The sequence below is a fragment of the Asterias amurensis genome, chromosome 5 (assembly GCF_032118995.1).
Source record: "Asterias amurensis chromosome 5, ASM3211899v1".
NCBI classification, from domain to species: Eukaryota; Metazoa; Echinodermata; class Asteroidea; order Forcipulatida; family Asteriidae; genus Asterias; species Asterias amurensis.
The window spans coordinates 9356164-9374973 of NC_092652.1; the positions used below are offsets into that span (position 1 = coordinate 9356164).

The 18810-nt window shown below is 37.7% G+C and overlaps 1 protein-coding gene across 2 annotated transcripts in view; it reads right to left on the bottom strand.

The window, feature by feature from the left end:
• LOC139937116 (uncharacterized) overlaps nt 1-18810 on the bottom strand; it is a 79170-nt gene that overhangs the window by 44425 nt on the left and 15935 nt on the right. For both annotated transcript variants that reach the window (XM_071932121.1, XM_071932120.1), the window contains 18 exons: nt 18207-18638; nt 17025-17450; nt 15654-16076; nt 14846-14859; nt 13070-13117; nt 12070-12120; nt 10488-10541; nt 9826-9903; nt 8716-8799; nt 7582-7626; nt 6793-6846; nt 5374-5427; nt 4983-5036; nt 3766-3819; nt 3178-3276; nt 2540-2593; nt 1223-1267; nt 130-183 (listed from right to left, as the gene is read on the bottom strand). In XM_071932121.1, coding sequence (XP_071788222.1) covers nt 130-183; nt 1223-1267; nt 2540-2593; nt 3178-3276; nt 3766-3819; nt 4983-5036; nt 5374-5427; nt 6793-6846; nt 7582-7626; nt 8716-8799; nt 9826-9903; nt 10488-10541; nt 12070-12120; nt 13070-13117; nt 14846-14859; nt 15654-16076; nt 17025-17450; nt 18207-18638 — 2123 coding nt within the window. The remainder of the gene's footprint in view (nt 1-129; nt 184-1222; nt 1268-2539; nt 2594-3177; nt 3277-3765; nt 3820-4982; nt 5037-5373; nt 5428-6792; nt 6847-7581; nt 7627-8715; nt 8800-9825; nt 9904-10487; nt 10542-12069; nt 12121-13069; nt 13118-14845; nt 14860-15653; nt 16077-17024; nt 17451-18206; nt 18639-18810) is intronic.

An 18810-nucleotide genomic window follows, 5' to 3' on the forward strand; every position in this document is an offset into this window, starting at 1 on the left:
TAATTGAAATTCAATTTTTAATTATTTATAATTATAAATCAGTCACTCACAATGTTCGCACGGTGTGTTTATTGGAAACATTAGATGGGAAAGAAGTTACGTTTGTACTTTCCCATTGAAACTCCTTACCTTGTGTCCCTTTTGACCCATAGGGCCCAAGATTCCTGATGCACCAACTGGTCCCTAAAATACAGCAAGGTCAAAAGATGTTAACCATTAGCAAACCAAAAGATAAAAACTATCAGCAAATCAACAAAAGCAATAAATAGTTACCACACCACAAGAAGTAAACTGTTCAAGAATCAAAAGTGGTAAACCATTAATCGTAACCATTCACACACAAAAATCGCTCCACATTTGTCCCTAAATAAATCACAAATGATAATAGAGTTAATTTTTCCTAGCAAAGCAAACAAACAAACAAACATTATTATTTTTTTTAATGATTTAACTCTTTCAGTGCCCGCTTTTTTTCCCAGGTTTTTAACCTAAAATACCCAGCTTTGTGAGGTTATTGAACATTTTCAACAAAAAATGTCTTTCTCTTAAAACAAAAATGTGTCTTGCTCATTTTGTGCTGCCTTGGTACATCTCCAAGTCAATAGTACTTCTGATTAAGAGTGATAATGCCCTCTCTTTATAACATGTAGGCCTATATTATGGGTCGTACATGTGCGACTGGTAATACTTTTTGAGTACATAAATAGATTGTACATGTACAAAAGTTACGCTTTCAGATAATTAAAACTGATCGTACATGTACAACTTTGGTAATGAAAGAGTAAAATCAAAGAAATATAAACAATACTGTGCAACAACATAATCTGTCAGACTTTAACAAATGTATTTAAGTTATGGTTTTGTTTATGGATGACACTTCCTACATAGTTATTAAAAACTCACAAACTAAAATTTAAATCATGTCAAAACTTTGACAAAACTGACAAGAAAATCATCCCCAATTGTGTATTTAAAAAAAAAATGTTCACTTTCAAAAACTCAAATAAACACTTTTTTTTTCTTCAATCAAAACATTTTTTATAGGAAGTTGCCATTCACAAAGCCATATAAACAGACCACCCAAGGTGATCGTTGAAAAAATTGAAAAGAGGATACAAGAAGGGGAAATAAAAAAGTAGGAAGATGTTATGAAGTTAGAAAAATATGAAAGTTTCCTCATCCCAGTCGTTGTGAGCAAATTTCAATGATACATTTGACTTACAGGGTTTCCAACGTCTCCATCATCACCGTCTTTTCCACGCGCTCCCTGAAAAATGAAAAAAAAATATTATTCATAATAATAATGATAATAGTATCAATAATAATAACAAATACAATATTTAAAAGGTGCCTGCCAAAGATCAAGCTTTTTACAGAAAATGGCAGTGTAAACTTGGCCGATGGTTCCCCTAGAAATAATGTTGCACTCGTTTGCGCCCCCTCAAAATTTCACCCGGCCTTGTTACAGTGCTGGATATGTTAATATATTGATCAATCAAGTGAGTTTCAGTTTGTGGTAACACCGTGTACTAAAATCTCTTTTGTGAGTAGTATAGTGGTTCCGAAAAAGAACCTATAGTTTGACAAGGAGTTTCCAATCTATAGATTCTTCTTACCGCCACTACTCCCCCCAAAAAAAAGATATTTGCATACGATGTTCACCTCAAACCTCCTCTAGGGTCCACTCAAGTTCGCCACACCACGGATTTGCAGACTTTACTGCCCAATGCATCCAGTATGTACGGCTCACCGCACCCTCCCTTATAACCATCCCATAGAACTATCTCGGAAAAGGATCGCCCTACCAGATCATGCTACAAATCAGTCATCACTTTCAAAACCCATCAGGACAACCTAAACATTTCTGAACTATCAAGGGGGCCGGGCTCACTTTAAAATTTAAAAGCACTTTTCAACCTATACGTACTGATAGCCCCTCCACGCGATTCAACCAGCTCCAGATCCATAACCTCCAGGTACAATTAGAATCCAGCAGTCCCCTTATACAATGGTCAGAGTATACTGTCCAAAACGTTGAGCCCTCAAGTTCTTAATCCACCCACCCCCCAATCAAAAGTGATTCATCTACATGGCATCAACGTACATTTTCTTATGCCTAATATCCTTCCACTTTCTTATTGAAAGGAAAGTTACAGAATTGGTTTTTGCTAACAAACATGTAGAAGTTTAAGATCGATCCGCCATCTGGGTCACAAGAAAATAGTGAAAAACCGATTGCACATTTTGCATGACACTGGTATGCAAATAGACAAATAAATAAAACGCTCACTGAGCGATTAACTCAAAGCGGAAGATTTGTTTTATTTATTTCTCATCAATGATGACATTTCAAACAGAAATATATCAAGGGATGTTTTCTACTTTCATCATCTTTTAGACTATGTAAGTTTTATGTCATTTTGTGATCTTAGAAGAGTTGTTTTCTTACCAATTCTGTTATGTTCCTTTAAACACCACTTGACTGTACTCCCACTAAGCAAAGTTTGAAATCCTAGTTCCTACATCTTGATTGACTTACCACACTTCCTCTTGATCCTCGTTCTCCTCTCTCACCACTGTGACCTCGTTCACCCTAAGAAAAGATGAGAAAGGCACAAAGGTTATAAAGGGTTGCTCCAATTCATGATGCTGTGTCAAGAGTTCCACCAAGACTCTTCAAACATAGACTAATTATAATACAAGTTCCCAGTAAAGGCAGAGATATAACGGCACTGTAACTATGTGACGAGTCTGCCTCACAGCAAAAGCCGGGTACCACTGCAGCGATAAAGAGAACGATAACGATAATGACGCATAGAGAACGCATTCTATTGGTTGAATTGCTACAAACAGAATAGACCCACGCTTACTCAGCCAATCAAGGGCGTGTATTGATAACGTTTTTGTTCTCGTTCTTGTTATCGGGGCCTGTGTGATGAGGCCTTTGGACTCCCAAAAGCTTTCGTTTGTATGTTGTTGTTTTTCCTTCATTAAAATTTAAGTTCCAGAAAAAAACAGACATCTCAATCATTTAGAACTGTCGACATATTTTTCATTCTTGGAACTGCTTTATTGAGATGTCACTCGAACAAAAATATTTGCCTGCATAACTCCTTGAACCAAGACAATGTGACATGGTTATATGTATGTGACGTACATGTACAACTGTGTACTTACTGTGGCTCCAACAGCTCCAGCTGCTCCGACGGCACCATTATCTCCGTTGTCTCCAACCTCACCACTATCACCACGGACTCCCTTAGCACCTCGTCCACCCTTTTGTACCCGAGAGAAATAAACTTATTAACTGATATATTATTTAATTTGCAGGATTAGAGTTGGCCCTTTCGAAGTCAAATCCCAATTCTTCAAAACTGTTGGTTCCTGTGATACGTTTTAAAAGTTCCCCTTAAAAACAGTGGACACTATTGGTAATTGTCAAAGACCAGTCTTCTCACTTGGTGTATCTCAACATATGCATAAAATAACAAACCTGTGAAAATTTGAGCTCAGTCGATCATCAAAGTTGTGAGATAATAGTGAAAGAAAAAAACACCCTTTTCACACAGAGTTGTGTGCGTTTAGATGGTTGATTTCGAGACCTCAAGTTCTAAATATAAGGCCTTGATTATTTTGAGTAACTACCAATAGTGTCCAGTGCCTTTAAATCAGCCAAAGACAGAGCAGCTTCACTCATTTATCTGAAACAATTACAACATATGTAATAAAACACAGAATATGTAATAACATGCTGAGAATTCTTACCCTCCATCCCTTGTGTCCTTGACTACCTGGATTTCCCGGCATTCCACTTGCTCCCTATAAACAAAACAATTCTCGTTATTGTTAACACAAAAATCACCATTTAGTTTGCCTTACCCACATCAACTATAGTTAACCATTTTTATAACGCGTATAACATGTATAGCGATTACATACGTATAAACATGTCCCTATGCGCTGTAGAGACCAACACAAGATGTTCTTGGTATCAAACTAAAATGCATGAGTTAAATATTAGATAAGTGCGTCTTAAATAAATGCAATCTTAAACTCGACAAAGGAATCAATGTATTTTAAATGTTTCGGGAGATGGTTCAATAAAGTTGAGGCAGTGTAAGTGAAGCTGCATTCGCTATATAAATTGGTCAAAACTGGTGGAATAAAAAAAAATTGTTTTTGTTAGAACAAAGATTTCTTGAGGGTGTGTACTATTGTTTCAGTGACTGCTTACACTTTCTTCTTTTTCTTCTACAGTTTACTATGAAAGTACAGTTGACTTCTTCAGCTATACAGAAATGTGAGTGTTTTTTTCTCAATCTTGCAAATCTTGAGTTACTAATTTCTTACTTAATTCTAAAGCAATAAAATACAGTCTCGACGTCAAAGTTTCGATCTGGGTTCCGGACTTCCAGGTCTTGACTACAATACTGCTCTGATGCATGCTTAATCATTATTTGTTTGCAAGAATGCTGGTTCAAGCATTTTACACCAGTCTTGGGGATCCAAGAAAAAAGTGGGGGCGATCAATTTTGCAAATGTATTGCCTGTGGTGTCAATTGAGGCTCTTTACTATAAAGCAGGAACTTTTTTCACAACATTTATACTTTAAAGGGGTTTTGATACCTTCTGTAGGTCAAGTTTTTGACCATGACATGAATCCCTACTCACGAATGAACGATGTATATAATATAATTTACCTGTAGAAGTTTCAGCTTCATTAATCGTCAAGTTTTTGAGAAAAACGGTTAAAATCACATAGCAATGTTTTCAGGAGAGGCACGTAAATTCGTTGTACATGCTAGATAAATTTTCGTCTAACTAAGATGAAAATTATTTTTGAGCAATCGTTTCTTTCTACCTTTTCACCGTGTTAGTTTAATATAAATCTGTTTAAGTTTTTTTTTTTTTTTTTCAAACAAGAAGTACCAAATCATTTTGTTATTGTATATCTTTGAATACAAGTTTGGTTAAGCAGTTACCTGTGCTCCGAGAATACCAGCTGGTCCTGTTGATCCTGAACTACCATCACTTCCCTGCAAGCAAAAAAACAAAGATATTAAATGGAATATTTAACCATTTTAGTTTGGTGACCAGTGGCCTTTTCCAAACCTGACCTAGGTTTCGTCTTAGTCTTCAGGCTCTATTTGACACATCGTTTCAAATGCACATGCTCTAAAATTCACAATGTTAAGCATTTGAATTAATGGGTAATTATTGTCTTTAAACCTATCTCTTTATAAATTTATAAGGTAAACTTGGGAAATATTCATGACATTATTTAGTGTGATGGCCTGCTGTGGCTAAGCGATCATTATTATGTGGCACAACTGTCTCTAGAATAAATTTTCAGCCAGAAATATCCAAACTTACGTCTCTGCCGTCGTCACCCTCTTCTCCTCTTGGTCCAGCTGGGCCGGACGGTCCCTACAAGATGAAAACAGATTAAAGATTCAAAAAAATGTTTCTTAAAGGGTGTTTGTACTTTTCGTAGGACAAAGAACACAATGTCCACAGATTTACACTAAACTTACACAGTTTGAAGATAATGATAGTAGAAAGCTTCCCTGAAAATATTACATGCTGAGGTGCTGTAGTTTTTGGGAAATTAGTAAAACAATGTCATGAAAATAATTTTGGTCTCATGAGACCAAAATTATTTTAAACATTTACAAACGTATTTTCATGACATTTTTTTACTCATTTCTCCAAATTTACAGCACCTCAGTAAGTAATATTTGAAGGGAAGCTTCCACTATCATTATCTTCAAACCCTGTAAGTTTAATGTAAATCTATGGACATTTTGAAAAAGTACCATAATCCTTTAACTGTAGAGCAGCATTCGATCGGTAAGTTTCATGATCACGAGCGGGGCAGACAGAACTTCAGAGGGCACAATTATAGGATTCATTGGTGCTGGTGCCGAGGCTACAAAGCGGACTTGCCATATGGGGTTAGCATGACAGCACGCTGGCATCATGCTATACATCATCATTTCACTGGTACTAGTCGGGATTTAAGAACGAATAGACTACAGTTCAGTGGTTACCAGCTATAAGTTCAATACTTTTTTATTTGAGTTTTTAATATATGGGGCTTCTGGTGTTTTTCCAGGCTGGACCAGAATTTAAACCTTTGTCTCTATTGTATATTTTGCTTGTTGTAAAGTTTTGGTGCTGTTGTGGTATATCCGTAGTCTTTATTTAAATTTGGCTGTTTTTCTATTTTTAATATTAATAAATGTTTAATAAATATATTTTTATGTTTGTACAATTTTAAAATTTAACGTGTATGTAGTTGCTGGGCACCTCCGAAAAACAATGTTTCACTGAGAGGTTTCCCCAGGGTAAATAAGAAATAAATAAATAAATAGTTGTACTTGCGTCGAACGAAACGTGGGTCAATTCTTTACTTGGTGTTAAAGCCATTGGACCCTTTCGGTAAACTTTCGGTCCAAGGCCCACACTTTGTGTACCACAACTTCTTTATCAAATAACAAACCTGTGAAAATTTAGGCTCAATCGGTCATCGAAGTCGGGAGAAAACAACGGAAAAACCCACCCTTGTTTCCGCGCGTTTTGCCGTGTCATGACATGTGTTTAAAATAAATCCGTAATTCTCGTTAACGAGAATTTATATTGTTTTGCTGTTTTCTCAAAAAGTAAAGGGTCCAATGGCTTTAAGAGGACTTGTGAAGGCGTTGAAGCAAGAATTAAAAAGTCAACAGTCGCGGCCTGTAAATTTCATCTCAAGGAATCTATGTTTCTTTTTTAAGGGCTTTAGTCACTTACAGGTTGTCCTACAGCTCCCATGTCTCCAGACTGGCCTCTCATTCCGGAAGGTCCCTAAAATCAACAACAACAAAAACATATTATTCATCCTTTCAATTAATAAGTGCTAATTTTGTTTGTTTAATCTTGATTGTAAATGCAGACAGTTTAGGTAGTCCTATTGGTTGAAACTTAAAATTAAAACAGCTGATAAAGATATAGCTTGAGCTGTTTAACACCAAGTGGCTATAAAGTGCATATATGTGTACATTGGCCTAAATAATAACAGATGTTAAATTTGCATCGGGGATAAAGAATATTAATTCTGGTTTTTACTCATACACCTATGTGTGTTAGCACTGTATACTCAGTACTTGCCTGTGATATTTTTTCACAGGACCTGGGGAAGTACCGAGTATACAGTGCTTAACACACATCTGTGTATGGGTAAAAACCAAAATTAACATGTACATAAACTGTTGCACAACTTTGTGAGCTTTCAGATGCATAACTATTTGAGTGAGTAAATACCTCTTTCTCAAAACTACGTTACTTCAGAGGGAGCCGTTTCTAAATGTTTTATACTATCAACAGCTCCCCATTGCATGCTACCAAGTAAGCTTTTATGCCAACAATTATTTTTGAGTAATAAACAATAGTGTCCGGTGCCTTTAAAAAGTTTGCTTTCGAAGAAAGAATTTACTGTAAATTAGTTTTGCATTACTATCCATCATGCACTAAACCAAAAAATAATACTTTGAGAAACAAATATTTTGTTATGAGCAATTTAAAGTAGCATTGTAAACTCACCCTAACTCCAGCCTTTCCTGGTAGACCAACAGGTCCAGGTGGTCCCTGATAATACCAAAATAATTTTATAAATGAATTATCTTTCTTTCACGGAAGTGTGGTCACACTCAAGCAACTACAGGCTCTGTTGTAACAGATAAACTCATACATTTACATTAGCTGCTGTTTGTATATTACATTGGTTGCAATTTGCTATCCCCCCCCCCAAAAAAAAAATTGCATAGCAGTTTTGCTATGCAAAAATCTTGGACGTATACTTGTTGCTAAAGGATAGTAAACTTGTTGCTATGGGTATAGTATACTTGTTGCTATGGGTACAGTAAACTTGTTGCTTTGGGTATAGTAAACTTGTTGCTATGGGTGTGCTATTTGCTATCCCCCCCAAAAAAAAAAATAAAACAAAATTGCATAGCAGTTTTGATATGCCAAAAACAATCTTGGATGTAAACTTGTTGCTATAGGATAGTAAACTTGTTGCTATGCGTATAGTATACTTGTTGCTATGGGTACAGTAAACTTGTTGCCATGGGTATAGTTAACTTGTTGCTATGGGTATGCTATTTGCTATCCCCCCAAAAAAATTGCATAGCAGTTTTGCTATGCAAAAATCTTGGAGGTTACTTGCTGCTACGGGTATAGTAAACTTGTTGCTATAGATATAGTAAACTTGTTGCTATGGGTACAGTAAACTTGTTGCTATGGGTATAGTAAACTTGTTGCTATGGGTGTAGTGCACTTGTTGCTATGGGTGTAGTGCACTTGTTGCTATGTATATAGTATGGGTTAAATACATTGTTTGATATGGTTAAGGTACATTGGTTGCTATGGGTAGGCCTATAGCGAACTTGTATATACATGTAGTAAACTGGTTGCTTTGGGTATAGTACATTGTATGTACATGTTGAGCACTGGTTGCTACAATGTATGGCGGTCTTTTCTAATAAAACTAATACTTATCACATGGCAAGCTCTTAATCAACCACAAGGCAGATTATACATGGGGGGTTATAACAGTTTTCAATTCACAGGAATACATGTAACCATAACAAAATCTGGGAAATCAAAAATGGTATGACATTGAACTAGAAATCTTGAGTAGTTCCTGTAGAGGTATGTACATGTACACAGCCTTACCTGGACCACTTGTGCTGGGGACATTCCAAAGTTGAATCCCTTCTTGCCACCAGATGGTCTAGCGATGGATGCAGGGGCAATTGCCTATCAAAAAAAACAAAAAATAAACTCATTAAATCATCATTCAATGAAAAAAACAATGATATCAATAATAACAATAGTAGTACATGTAAGTGGCTTCTTATACATGTAGACCGCATTTCAGTGGACCGCACCATGGTTTACAAGGTGCTGTGGCCCAACATGCAGGAATACAGGGGCAAAACCCCTTCCCTTTTCAATAAGTGCACTGGGTTCTTTTGTGTGCAATACACAACACACAGGACCAATGGCTTGCCGTCCCATTAATAGCAAGCTTTATCAGGCTCCTTGGCTTCACAATGCTTACAAAGGTTCTGACGGCGACTTCTTCAAAATTCCTTAACAGAATACCCCTTGCACAGTGTAAAAGTACTATGCAATTATATTGAAGATAGACCCAGGTTTTAAAGAAAAATTACAAAGAAAGGTGATTCTTAAAAGCTTGGAAGTTTTAAAAACTCAAGGGTGTCAGAAGATCAGATTGCCCATTCCCACAAAGGGGGGTGGGCAAATATTGTGAATGATTGATCGCTGTAGCATTTTCTTTTGCCAAGTCGTTGCTCTTCAATGTGTCGCTTCTCACAGTTTTTCAATGAAATATTTAATCTCTATTTTTGTAGTCTCTTATAGCATTTTTACTCTAGGATTGAACTCTTGGATGTTCAGAAGTATTTTATTGTAGTTTGGGGAAAATAAAATTAGCTGTAGCAAACAATTTACCAACCAAAAGGACATGATGGTATAAATGCACAAATTATCAAATGGACTGACGTTTTGACCCTAGTATAGTCTTTCTCGAAGGCTAAAAGACAAGAAAACAAACATAAACACGTAACTAAGTGAAACATTAGCAGTGTTTCACTTAGTTTCCTGTTCATGTTAGTTGTGCTGTCATTTAGCCCTGTTGTAGTTTTACTGCAATTCAGGCTTTTGGCTGCAAAGTTTGACTTTTAATAAATCAACATTATTAATATATAGAGACTTGTATTTTATACCCACTGTCTGTCAATCACATAAACATTGACTTACCTCACCGGGGGGTCCTGGTGGTCCAGGATTTCCTGGTACACCTGGGTATCCATTAGGTCCATAATCTCCATTTGGTCCCTGAGAAAACAAAAGGAAACACAAATATTACTTACATCCGTTAATTACTAGTTGTATAATTCTAATAAGGCAATTTCTGCTTACAGAGCCATCCTTATCACTTATTCCATCTCAAAATCCCACTGTTCCAAACACCCAATGTATTTGTTCCCTTTAAGATGATATGGATATTTTGAAACAAATATCTATTAATCTATTTATTTATTTTGTGTTCTCTTGCTTTGTTTTCCATGATTCATCTTTTTGCTTTCGACTGGGTTCATCTGTTTTTGGTACTTCCATTTCTTGTTGGTAATTTTGCTGGGGTTTATTCTGAGGACCCAATGGAAATAGTTCTAAGTTATTGGGGGATATATCATTTGATAATTCTGTTATCTTATTTCACTGTCCTTTCCCCTGTTGTTGTGTATGTACTTTCGGCATGTTCTTGCTGCATTTTTATTTGAATAAATTCAATCAATCAATCAATCAATCAATCAATCAATCAATCAATCAATCAATCAATCAATCAATCAATCAATCAATCAATCAATCAATCAATCAATCAGTCAATCAATCAATCAATTAATATGTTGGCATCTTACCTTCATTCCAGGTGATCCCATTCGGCCAGGGTATCCTTTGGGTCCTGGGTAGCCCTGAAAGGAAAACCACCCAATAAAACTGGTTATGAATACTACGTCAATGAATATCAGAGAATAGATTTCAGGAAAGTTATTGACTCCTTGAATTGGGCACCACTGTTAAGGTCAAACAGTGGAGTTGTGCACGAGCCATGCTCAACTCTCAGCCAATCATTATCATGATTATTATTATTATTATGACTATTATTGGGTTATTTATATCATAGAGCAGCCCGGAAGCTGAATTTGTACAGTTGGTTACAATAAAGTGGAAAACTTAGGTAATACACAGTCGATAGTTAAACAAGCGCAAGTTGTAAATCTTTCTCCAGAAGACGATCAGAGTCACACTGATTGAAACGTTGATTTAAAACCAACAGATCTTTTCAGAACCACCCCAACTCATTTCGAGATTATCATTGCAAACCTGTACTATATCGTATTCATAAATACACCAGACAGTTTCGATATTCCTATTAGTGGAGGGCACGTCACGTGGGTGTGTTTAAACCTTTGTTTATGACCGGTAAAAAGTGTTAGTTCATGGGCGTGACACGTGACCTTGCACCTGTTCTTATAAGACAGTTTTTTCATTCCTATTGGTTGAGAGCAGCGGCTGAATACGCGCGACGCGAACAGCATTCCTTTATAAGGAGTTGTTTACCCGAGGGCGGCGGAGGGCTTTACCATTTCATAGCTGGAGGGGTGTTGTGTTGAAAGAAATCATTTAACAATTATAATTTTTGCATTTATTTTACTTTTTGACCAAAAAGTGATGATGTTTTTTGACCGAAAAGGTATTATGAATGGTAATCAAAGTGTGATGAATCGGTTTTCAACTAGTGGTTTAAACCCGCCGAGGCCTGGTTCTTAAATTATCAAGAACCAGGCCTCGTTGGGATTAAACCACTATTTGAAAACCTCTCCACCACACATTGATTCCCTTATTTGCACCATGCAAAGTTTCAAATCCTAATCATCATTATTATGATTATTGGTTTACTCATACCATTGGAGCACCTCAGAGGCTGAATTTGCACAGTGGTACAGTAAGAGAAAAGCTTATATACACAGACAGTAGTTAAAAAAACATAAGTTGCACATAGTCGATTAAACTTTAAAAACACAAAAGAAACATGGTTGATGAAACTCTTAAAAATAAAAAGAACACAAAATAGCGGGGCATTTAAATAGAGATCGAGACATCATTCTCATTTAAAGGAACATTACAGAATTGGTTTTGCTAACAAAACAGTTGCTGGTAGTGTAAGCACTTTATGTAATCCACCATACATGTATACATAAACTGACAAACCTGTAGAAGTATGAGATTGATAAAAAATCACTGGACAAAAATCACTGGGCAGGCTCGAGCTGCTACATGGTGCCCGTCTTGATGAGACAAAAATATTTCGAGGGATATTTTCTACTACATGTATCATCATCATTAGACCGTGTGAGTTGTATGTAAATCTGTGATCTATAACAATTTTTTTCTAACCAATTCTTTAATATTCCTTTAAAAGGACAAAACAATACTTACGCTTGGTCCAGCGGGGCCGGGAATGCCTGGAGGTCCACCTGCCAGGTAGGCCTATTGAATATAATAAAGAGAACTGTAACAACTCTCCCAGGAACAAAATTTAATCAAATATACTCAAGAAGTGTCAAAAAACATCTTGGAAATTAACTGTGTTAGATATCTATGCAAAAACATAATTCTATCAAATAATTTGTTTCTTCAAAATGTGAAACTGTAATTCTTGTTATTAGTTTCTGAATTTAAACCATTATACACTTTCGGTAAACATTATTGTCCAAGTCCCACACTTCGTGTATCACAACTTATATATAAAATAACAAACCTGTGAAAATTTAGGCTCAATCAGTCATCGGAGTCGGGAGAAAATAACAGGAAAACCCACCCTTGTTTCGGCACGTTTCGCCGTGTCATGACATGTGTGTAAAATAAATCCGCAATTCTAGCTATCGAGAATTATTATTGTATTAATGTTTTCTTAAAAAGTAAAGCTTTTCATGGAACAATATTTCAAGAGAAGTCTTTCACCATTACCTTCTGTAAACCCTGTAAATTATTTGTAAATCTTTGAACTTGTTTCTTTTTTTCTGTACCGAAAGTGTATAATGGCTTTAAAGCAAGAATGCCTTAAAAGGGATCTAACTCATTTGGCACTTGAAAGCTTCAGGAAACCTGTAGACAAGGGTGCTTGGTATGTGAGCCAGAAACACTGTGGTTAACCCCTACTCTTTCATGGTTAGTGTGTGGGTGCTTTGCTCTACTATATCCTTTTAGGCAAGACCAATGGCTTTTAGATCTGTATCTTGCTCAAGGACACAAGCATCGCATCCAGCCATGCCGGGATTCGAACCCGCACTCTGTGAACAGCACACTTTAAAAACAGCCCCACAGTTAAATAAAAAAGTTTAAAACATTCATTGTTGTAAGGATTCACTGTCGAGCTAGAAGGAAATATCCATTGTCTGAAACTGCAAAAAGTTAAGAATGATGTGTTTTCACTTACTGGGAGGTCAGCCGGTGCTCCTTTTGGGCCCTTATCACCTGGTGGTCCCTGAAGAAAGGAAAAAAAGCAAATTGTTTGTAGATGACTTTTACTTTTATTCTAATTTATGTATGAAAATCCTCTGGTTTTTTTTTTCCCCTATTATAAATGACCACAAAAACAGCAAATCAGTGCTTAACTCTTTGGTGCACAAGGCATAAAGCCTGACTCAAACATGCTGCAACGCGACACCTTAGGCGAACTGAGTGAGTGAGTGAGTGAGTGAGTGAGTGAGTGAGTGCACAAGGCGGTCGCTAGAAATCAACAAAACACATACAAATTGGACTTTGAGAAACGGACTTATCTTTAAAACTACAACCTCCATATTTTAGAGCGATTGTTCAATAAAGTGCACTTATTAACAAACAAAAAACATGGATGAACGCGTTTATTTTTTAATCAAACAAATTAATCTGTGCACCAAAGGGTTAAGGGTCATCAATTACAATTTCATTTCTGCAATAATCAAGAAGGTGCCAAATTAAAATGAAAAATCAAAAAAAAAAAATTATTTGTTAACTAATCGTTTCTTTTTGCTTCATTAAAATCCATTACCATGAGCTCTAAAGAATGCAAAGCAATGTACTTTGCATAATATACTGAATGTAATAATGCAGTCTGGTGTGCCAATGCTGTGGCTGTGTGAGAGCTTAGGGTGGAATTTTTGTCTGAGCAGGATGACATTATTAATACAGTGTGTTATTTTTTATGGAATCCGTACAAAATAAAATAAGAACCTTTTAGAATTAGGCCAACAAAATGGCTATTTGGCATGTTAAATAACTATTTAATAAAATGAAAAAATATAAAATAATTTTTGTAGAGCCCTTTGTCTACGGATGTCTCAAAGTGCTTAACAATACTTAATGATTTTTTCAAGACAGCTTTTTTGAAATATGAGACCCATGTAACACTTTGTAAGGGCTTACAAAATGGTGCTGCGCATTCAGCAGCCACTGCCAGAACACCAGGGCAAACCCCTTCTCTGAGCTATATTTGTAACATGGTTTTATAACGTGCATTACACAAAGCAAGGGACAAGGGACCCTTGGTTCCACGTCCCAACCAATGTTTCAGGCCCGCCTCAAACCAACAAACTACTGATATGAAACACCAGAGCTTGAGTGCAGTGCGCTTGACCACTTCGCCACGATACCCACAGAGTGAGTGTTCTCAAATCAGCTGGTGCACCGCCATCTCAACTGGCATTCGGCCAGTGAACCACACCGCTAAGGTCAAACACTGCATTCCCCAACGTCCCATCCAATTGATTAAAAATTACAGGAACACGTTGCCTTGGATCGGACGAGTTGGTCTTTGAAAAGTGTTTGAAACCATTTGTTATGAAATGCATATGAATAGAAAGATATTTTAAAAGTAAAATATATTATGATCCACACATGTATCACTCAAAATTGCGTGGTTTTCCTTTTATCTTAAAGTAAAAGGAAAACCACGCAATTTCGAGGCAAATTTGTGTGGATCATTGTGTTCTACTTTTAAAACATCTTTCTAACCATATGCATTTTATAACAAACGGTTACAAACGCTTTTTAAAGACCAACTCGCCCGATCCAAGGCAACGTGTTCTTTTAAGTGCCTTGCCTAAGGACACAAGTTTAAGGCAAGCACTAAAATCCACAAATTGCTGATGTGAAACACCAGAGTTTGAGTGCAGTGCGCTTGACCAATTGGCCAACATACCCCAACAATGCGAGTGCAAATCAAATATCTTACCTTTGCAACCTCAGCTGTTTAGGAAGACAAAGAGGAGAGATAACAAAGTGTTAAAAAAATTCTCTAAGATAAATTTCACTTTCAAAGTGGCAAAGAAAATTTTCTCTTAATTTACTACGATTAAGTTCTTGTTTCAACCCCAAATCATGGGATTTAGTCACGTTTGGAAACCATATGTCAACTGTCTACAAAATGTAATCAAACTTGGTGATTTGCATATTGTTTACAGGCAAAAAAGTTAAGGAGGGGTTGCGACCTTTAAGCTCATATTCTTTTTCCACTTAGCTATGAGCAAGAAAGAACACGTTGATTTATTTATCTAGGTATTTCTCTATCCAGCCCGATGTTGGCGGTCTATAGGGCTTGGCGGCTCAAATTTAACGTCACATGGTAGAGCACGGGCATGTTAATCCAGAGGTCGTTGGTTCAAGTCCCACTCTAGTAGATTTTTCTTTGTTCCACCCCAAATCAATGTTTTTATCAATGAGGAATTATAACTCATACAAAGGTTCAGCTGTGTGTGGGTTGGAATCCCACTTGTGTCCCTGAGCAAGACACTTAACTATTATTGCTTCTCTCCACCCAGGGGTAAATGGGGACCTGTGAGGGCAGAGATGGTTCTTGTGATTGATTCGGCCGAGTAGCGCATTTGTTGCACAAGGCTGTATACTCCCCAGGGAGCTGAGATAGTTTAAGGAGTGAATTAAGACCCAGTGACCAGGGGTAAGAATTTAAAGCGCTTTGAGACACCCATGTGGGAAATATTATATTATAAAAGGAAAACGTTGAGAATCCTTTTTCATCTTACCCTTCAAACACTTGAGTTTCCTGCATTTTCTGAGGGAGTCTTGCCCTCTGGCTCCGCTTAGGGTGAATGGAAGTGTGGGATTGTCTCCCTTCTTCAGCTCAACGCAGATGTAGCCACCGCCTTCCTCGCACGGTACGTCGTCCTTGTTGATGCGAGCTGCCAGGTTGTTGAACACCAGACGGTTACCAGATTTCAAGTCACGACTGGCCATCTCACTGCTCAGTGTCTGTCGGTCAAGTGTATGGCGAGAGCCCTCACCGTCTTTGTTGTTGGCCACGTACGTCTCAAGTTTCCAGAGGTTACGACCGGTGGCGTCACCACTGTTTGGATTTGAGGTCGTGGTAACATCAAAGACGATTTCGTCAGTGTCGTCATCGATGTTGAAGTCATCTCCGCTGAGTGTCGTGCTGTCAATGGTTATACCTGAGATAGATAATTTTGCTTTGAAAAATTAACTGTTTTTGGTCGACATTTCATCTCAGAAATGTCAAGTGCTGGAGTCGTCCAGATGTGGGTTTGAATCTCGGTCATAACACTTGGGCAAAACACTCAACTTTAATTGCTTCTCTTCACCCAGGAGTAAATGGGTAAATATGAGGGCAGAGATGGTTATTGACTGATCTAGCTTGACCAAAATATTTGGCAGCTCAGGCTGGATACTCCCAAGAGAGCTGCGATGGTTTAAGGAATGAAACATATGGTCAAGTGACCAATGCCTTTTCGTTGTTACCACAGATATCCCCTTTAAGTCTGCCTTAATCACTAATTAATTACTTTTCTCTCCCTGTTCCTTCATTGATTTACTGCTGCCGCATTGTGACACTGTCTAGAAAATCCTGTTCTATCACCCCCATTCTGAAACAACCACACTGGCTCCATATCTCTCAACGAATCATCTTCAAGCTGTTGCTCATTGTCCACAAAGCTCTTGATGGCAAGGCTCCCCACTATATTTCTGAACTGCTTCAAGTTTACACTTCATTGAGGAATCTTCGATCAAGCTCTATGCTTCTCCTCATTGAACCCAAGTCTCGACACTCATGGGGTGACAGGCCTTTTTCTTCAGCTGCGCCACGCATATGGAACTCTCTACCACTTAGTTTTAGATTTTGTCTTTGTACCAAAATAATTCAAATCTCTGCTCAAAACTTATCTTATGTCACAATTGACTGCTTGTTCATGATTCTTCTTTTGTCATTTACCCTTCAAGAAAATCTCAGCTAGGGTCAAAATTTCAGGCCACAAAGAATTTGGTTCTTAAAAGTATGAAGACAAAAGTTCAGTTACATCTCCTAAAAAAACTTGTTAAAAAAAGTCAACAGATTAAAATCCATGAGCTTGTCTTAACACCATTTGAAGCTTAACTCTTACCATCGCATTTTGTGCGGAAACACTTCTTCAAGACGCTCTCATCTGGGACAGCCTCAAACTGGAAGTCTGGGTAGGGTCGCAGTCCCTTCTTTAACTCGGCACAGAGATACGGCATCTCTGTGCATGCCAAACCATTCATGTTGAAGTTGGTGTCAACCATACCGAATCGGATGTTCTCACCGGGGAGTACGTCCTTGTCCTCCTGGTAGTTGTTGAAGACCTCGCTCTGCTCATTCATGCGGCGGCCGTAGCCGTCCACATTGTTGCTTCCATAGAGGGCCATTTGCCAGAGGTCATCTCCATCTGCTCCGCCACTGTCTGGTGTGACCTCGGCGGTCACATCGAAAATGACCCTGTTGTTGGGTGTGTTCTCCTTCAAGGTTGTGTAATCGTTGTCGATGATATCCAGGCCACTCACTTTGACACCTGGAAAAAGTTTACAAACAATAAATTCTACATTTGCCTTACATTACTACAAAAATAACTCAAGAAATAAGAAATGTTTGATACTTACTTTATATTCAAAAGTGGTGATAGAATTTGTAAAATTTGCCTATAACCGAAAGCTTTCTGTTGTTTGAGAAAGACTGCATGGGGTAAAAACATTGCTGTAACCAAAAGTTGCTTGTGAAACAAAATTTGGTATCGAGTTGGGTAAACATTCTGTAACCAAATAGAGACAGAATCCAACTCTAATCTTGTATCCTATTTTCCTTTTTAGTGATTAATTCAAAGGAATATGAAGCATTTTAGGTAAAACTTATTCACTTCAACAGTTTAGTCCCACTATTGATCCCTCTATCTCATTACTTGAAAAAGTTATTTTGCCAGTCCCTTCCCTAGAACCCCCCCCCCTCTTTTGTCCCCCTATTCATTGTTTACCCCCTGCTTTTTTTCTGTATGCTTTCTAACCACATTCATGTATTTCCCCTTCATTGCTTATGTTTCACTTAGTTACCTATCATGTTTGTTGTGTTGTCATTTAGCCTTCAAGAAAGACTCTGCTAGCAGGGTCGAAATGTCAGGCCATTAACTATTTTTTGCATTTATACCCTCTGTCCATTTGGTTGGTAAGTTGTTTGCAACAGCTAATTCTATTTTCTTTTGTAAATTTATAAGTACAGGTGAATAAAAACACTTCTGATGAATTCAGGACTTCTTTATCTGATTGTGTTTACAAACCTTTGCGACAATCTTCATCTTTACACTTGACAATGGTCTCTTCACCAGCGGTTGTCTCAAATCTGAAGTCTGGTTGAGCGCGCAGTCCTTTGGCAAACTCTACACACAAATACTGGTACTCAGATTCACATCCGATCTGCGACAGGTCAAAGTTGGTGTCGATTCCGTCAAAGGAAAGAGTTTCTCCCCCGAACAGGTCACGGCTTGAGAGGTCTCGGGACAGGATTTGACGTTCCATACCAATTCTTGGGCCCTTGCCGTCTGGTTTGGTCGCACCGAAGATACCAACTCTCCAGAGTGCGTCACCGCTAGCACTACCGGTGTCAGGTCTGGACTCCACATCCACATCCAGTCTAATAGGGGTTTGCACACCTGGTAAAACTGCACCTCGTGGCTCTTCCATTCTCCAGTTCATGTCCTCAATCACCACACCTGAATCAATTTAAAAAGTAAATAAAATATGTTTTTTTAGGCATTGCATGGTGAGATATCAGTATAAAGACCCATTGCAAAATGCGCAGCGCGCATACACAAGTGTCTCCAGTGCACGAAAGGATGGTACATGTGTTTAGGCAAAAATGCATGTGTAAATACGTGTACCATC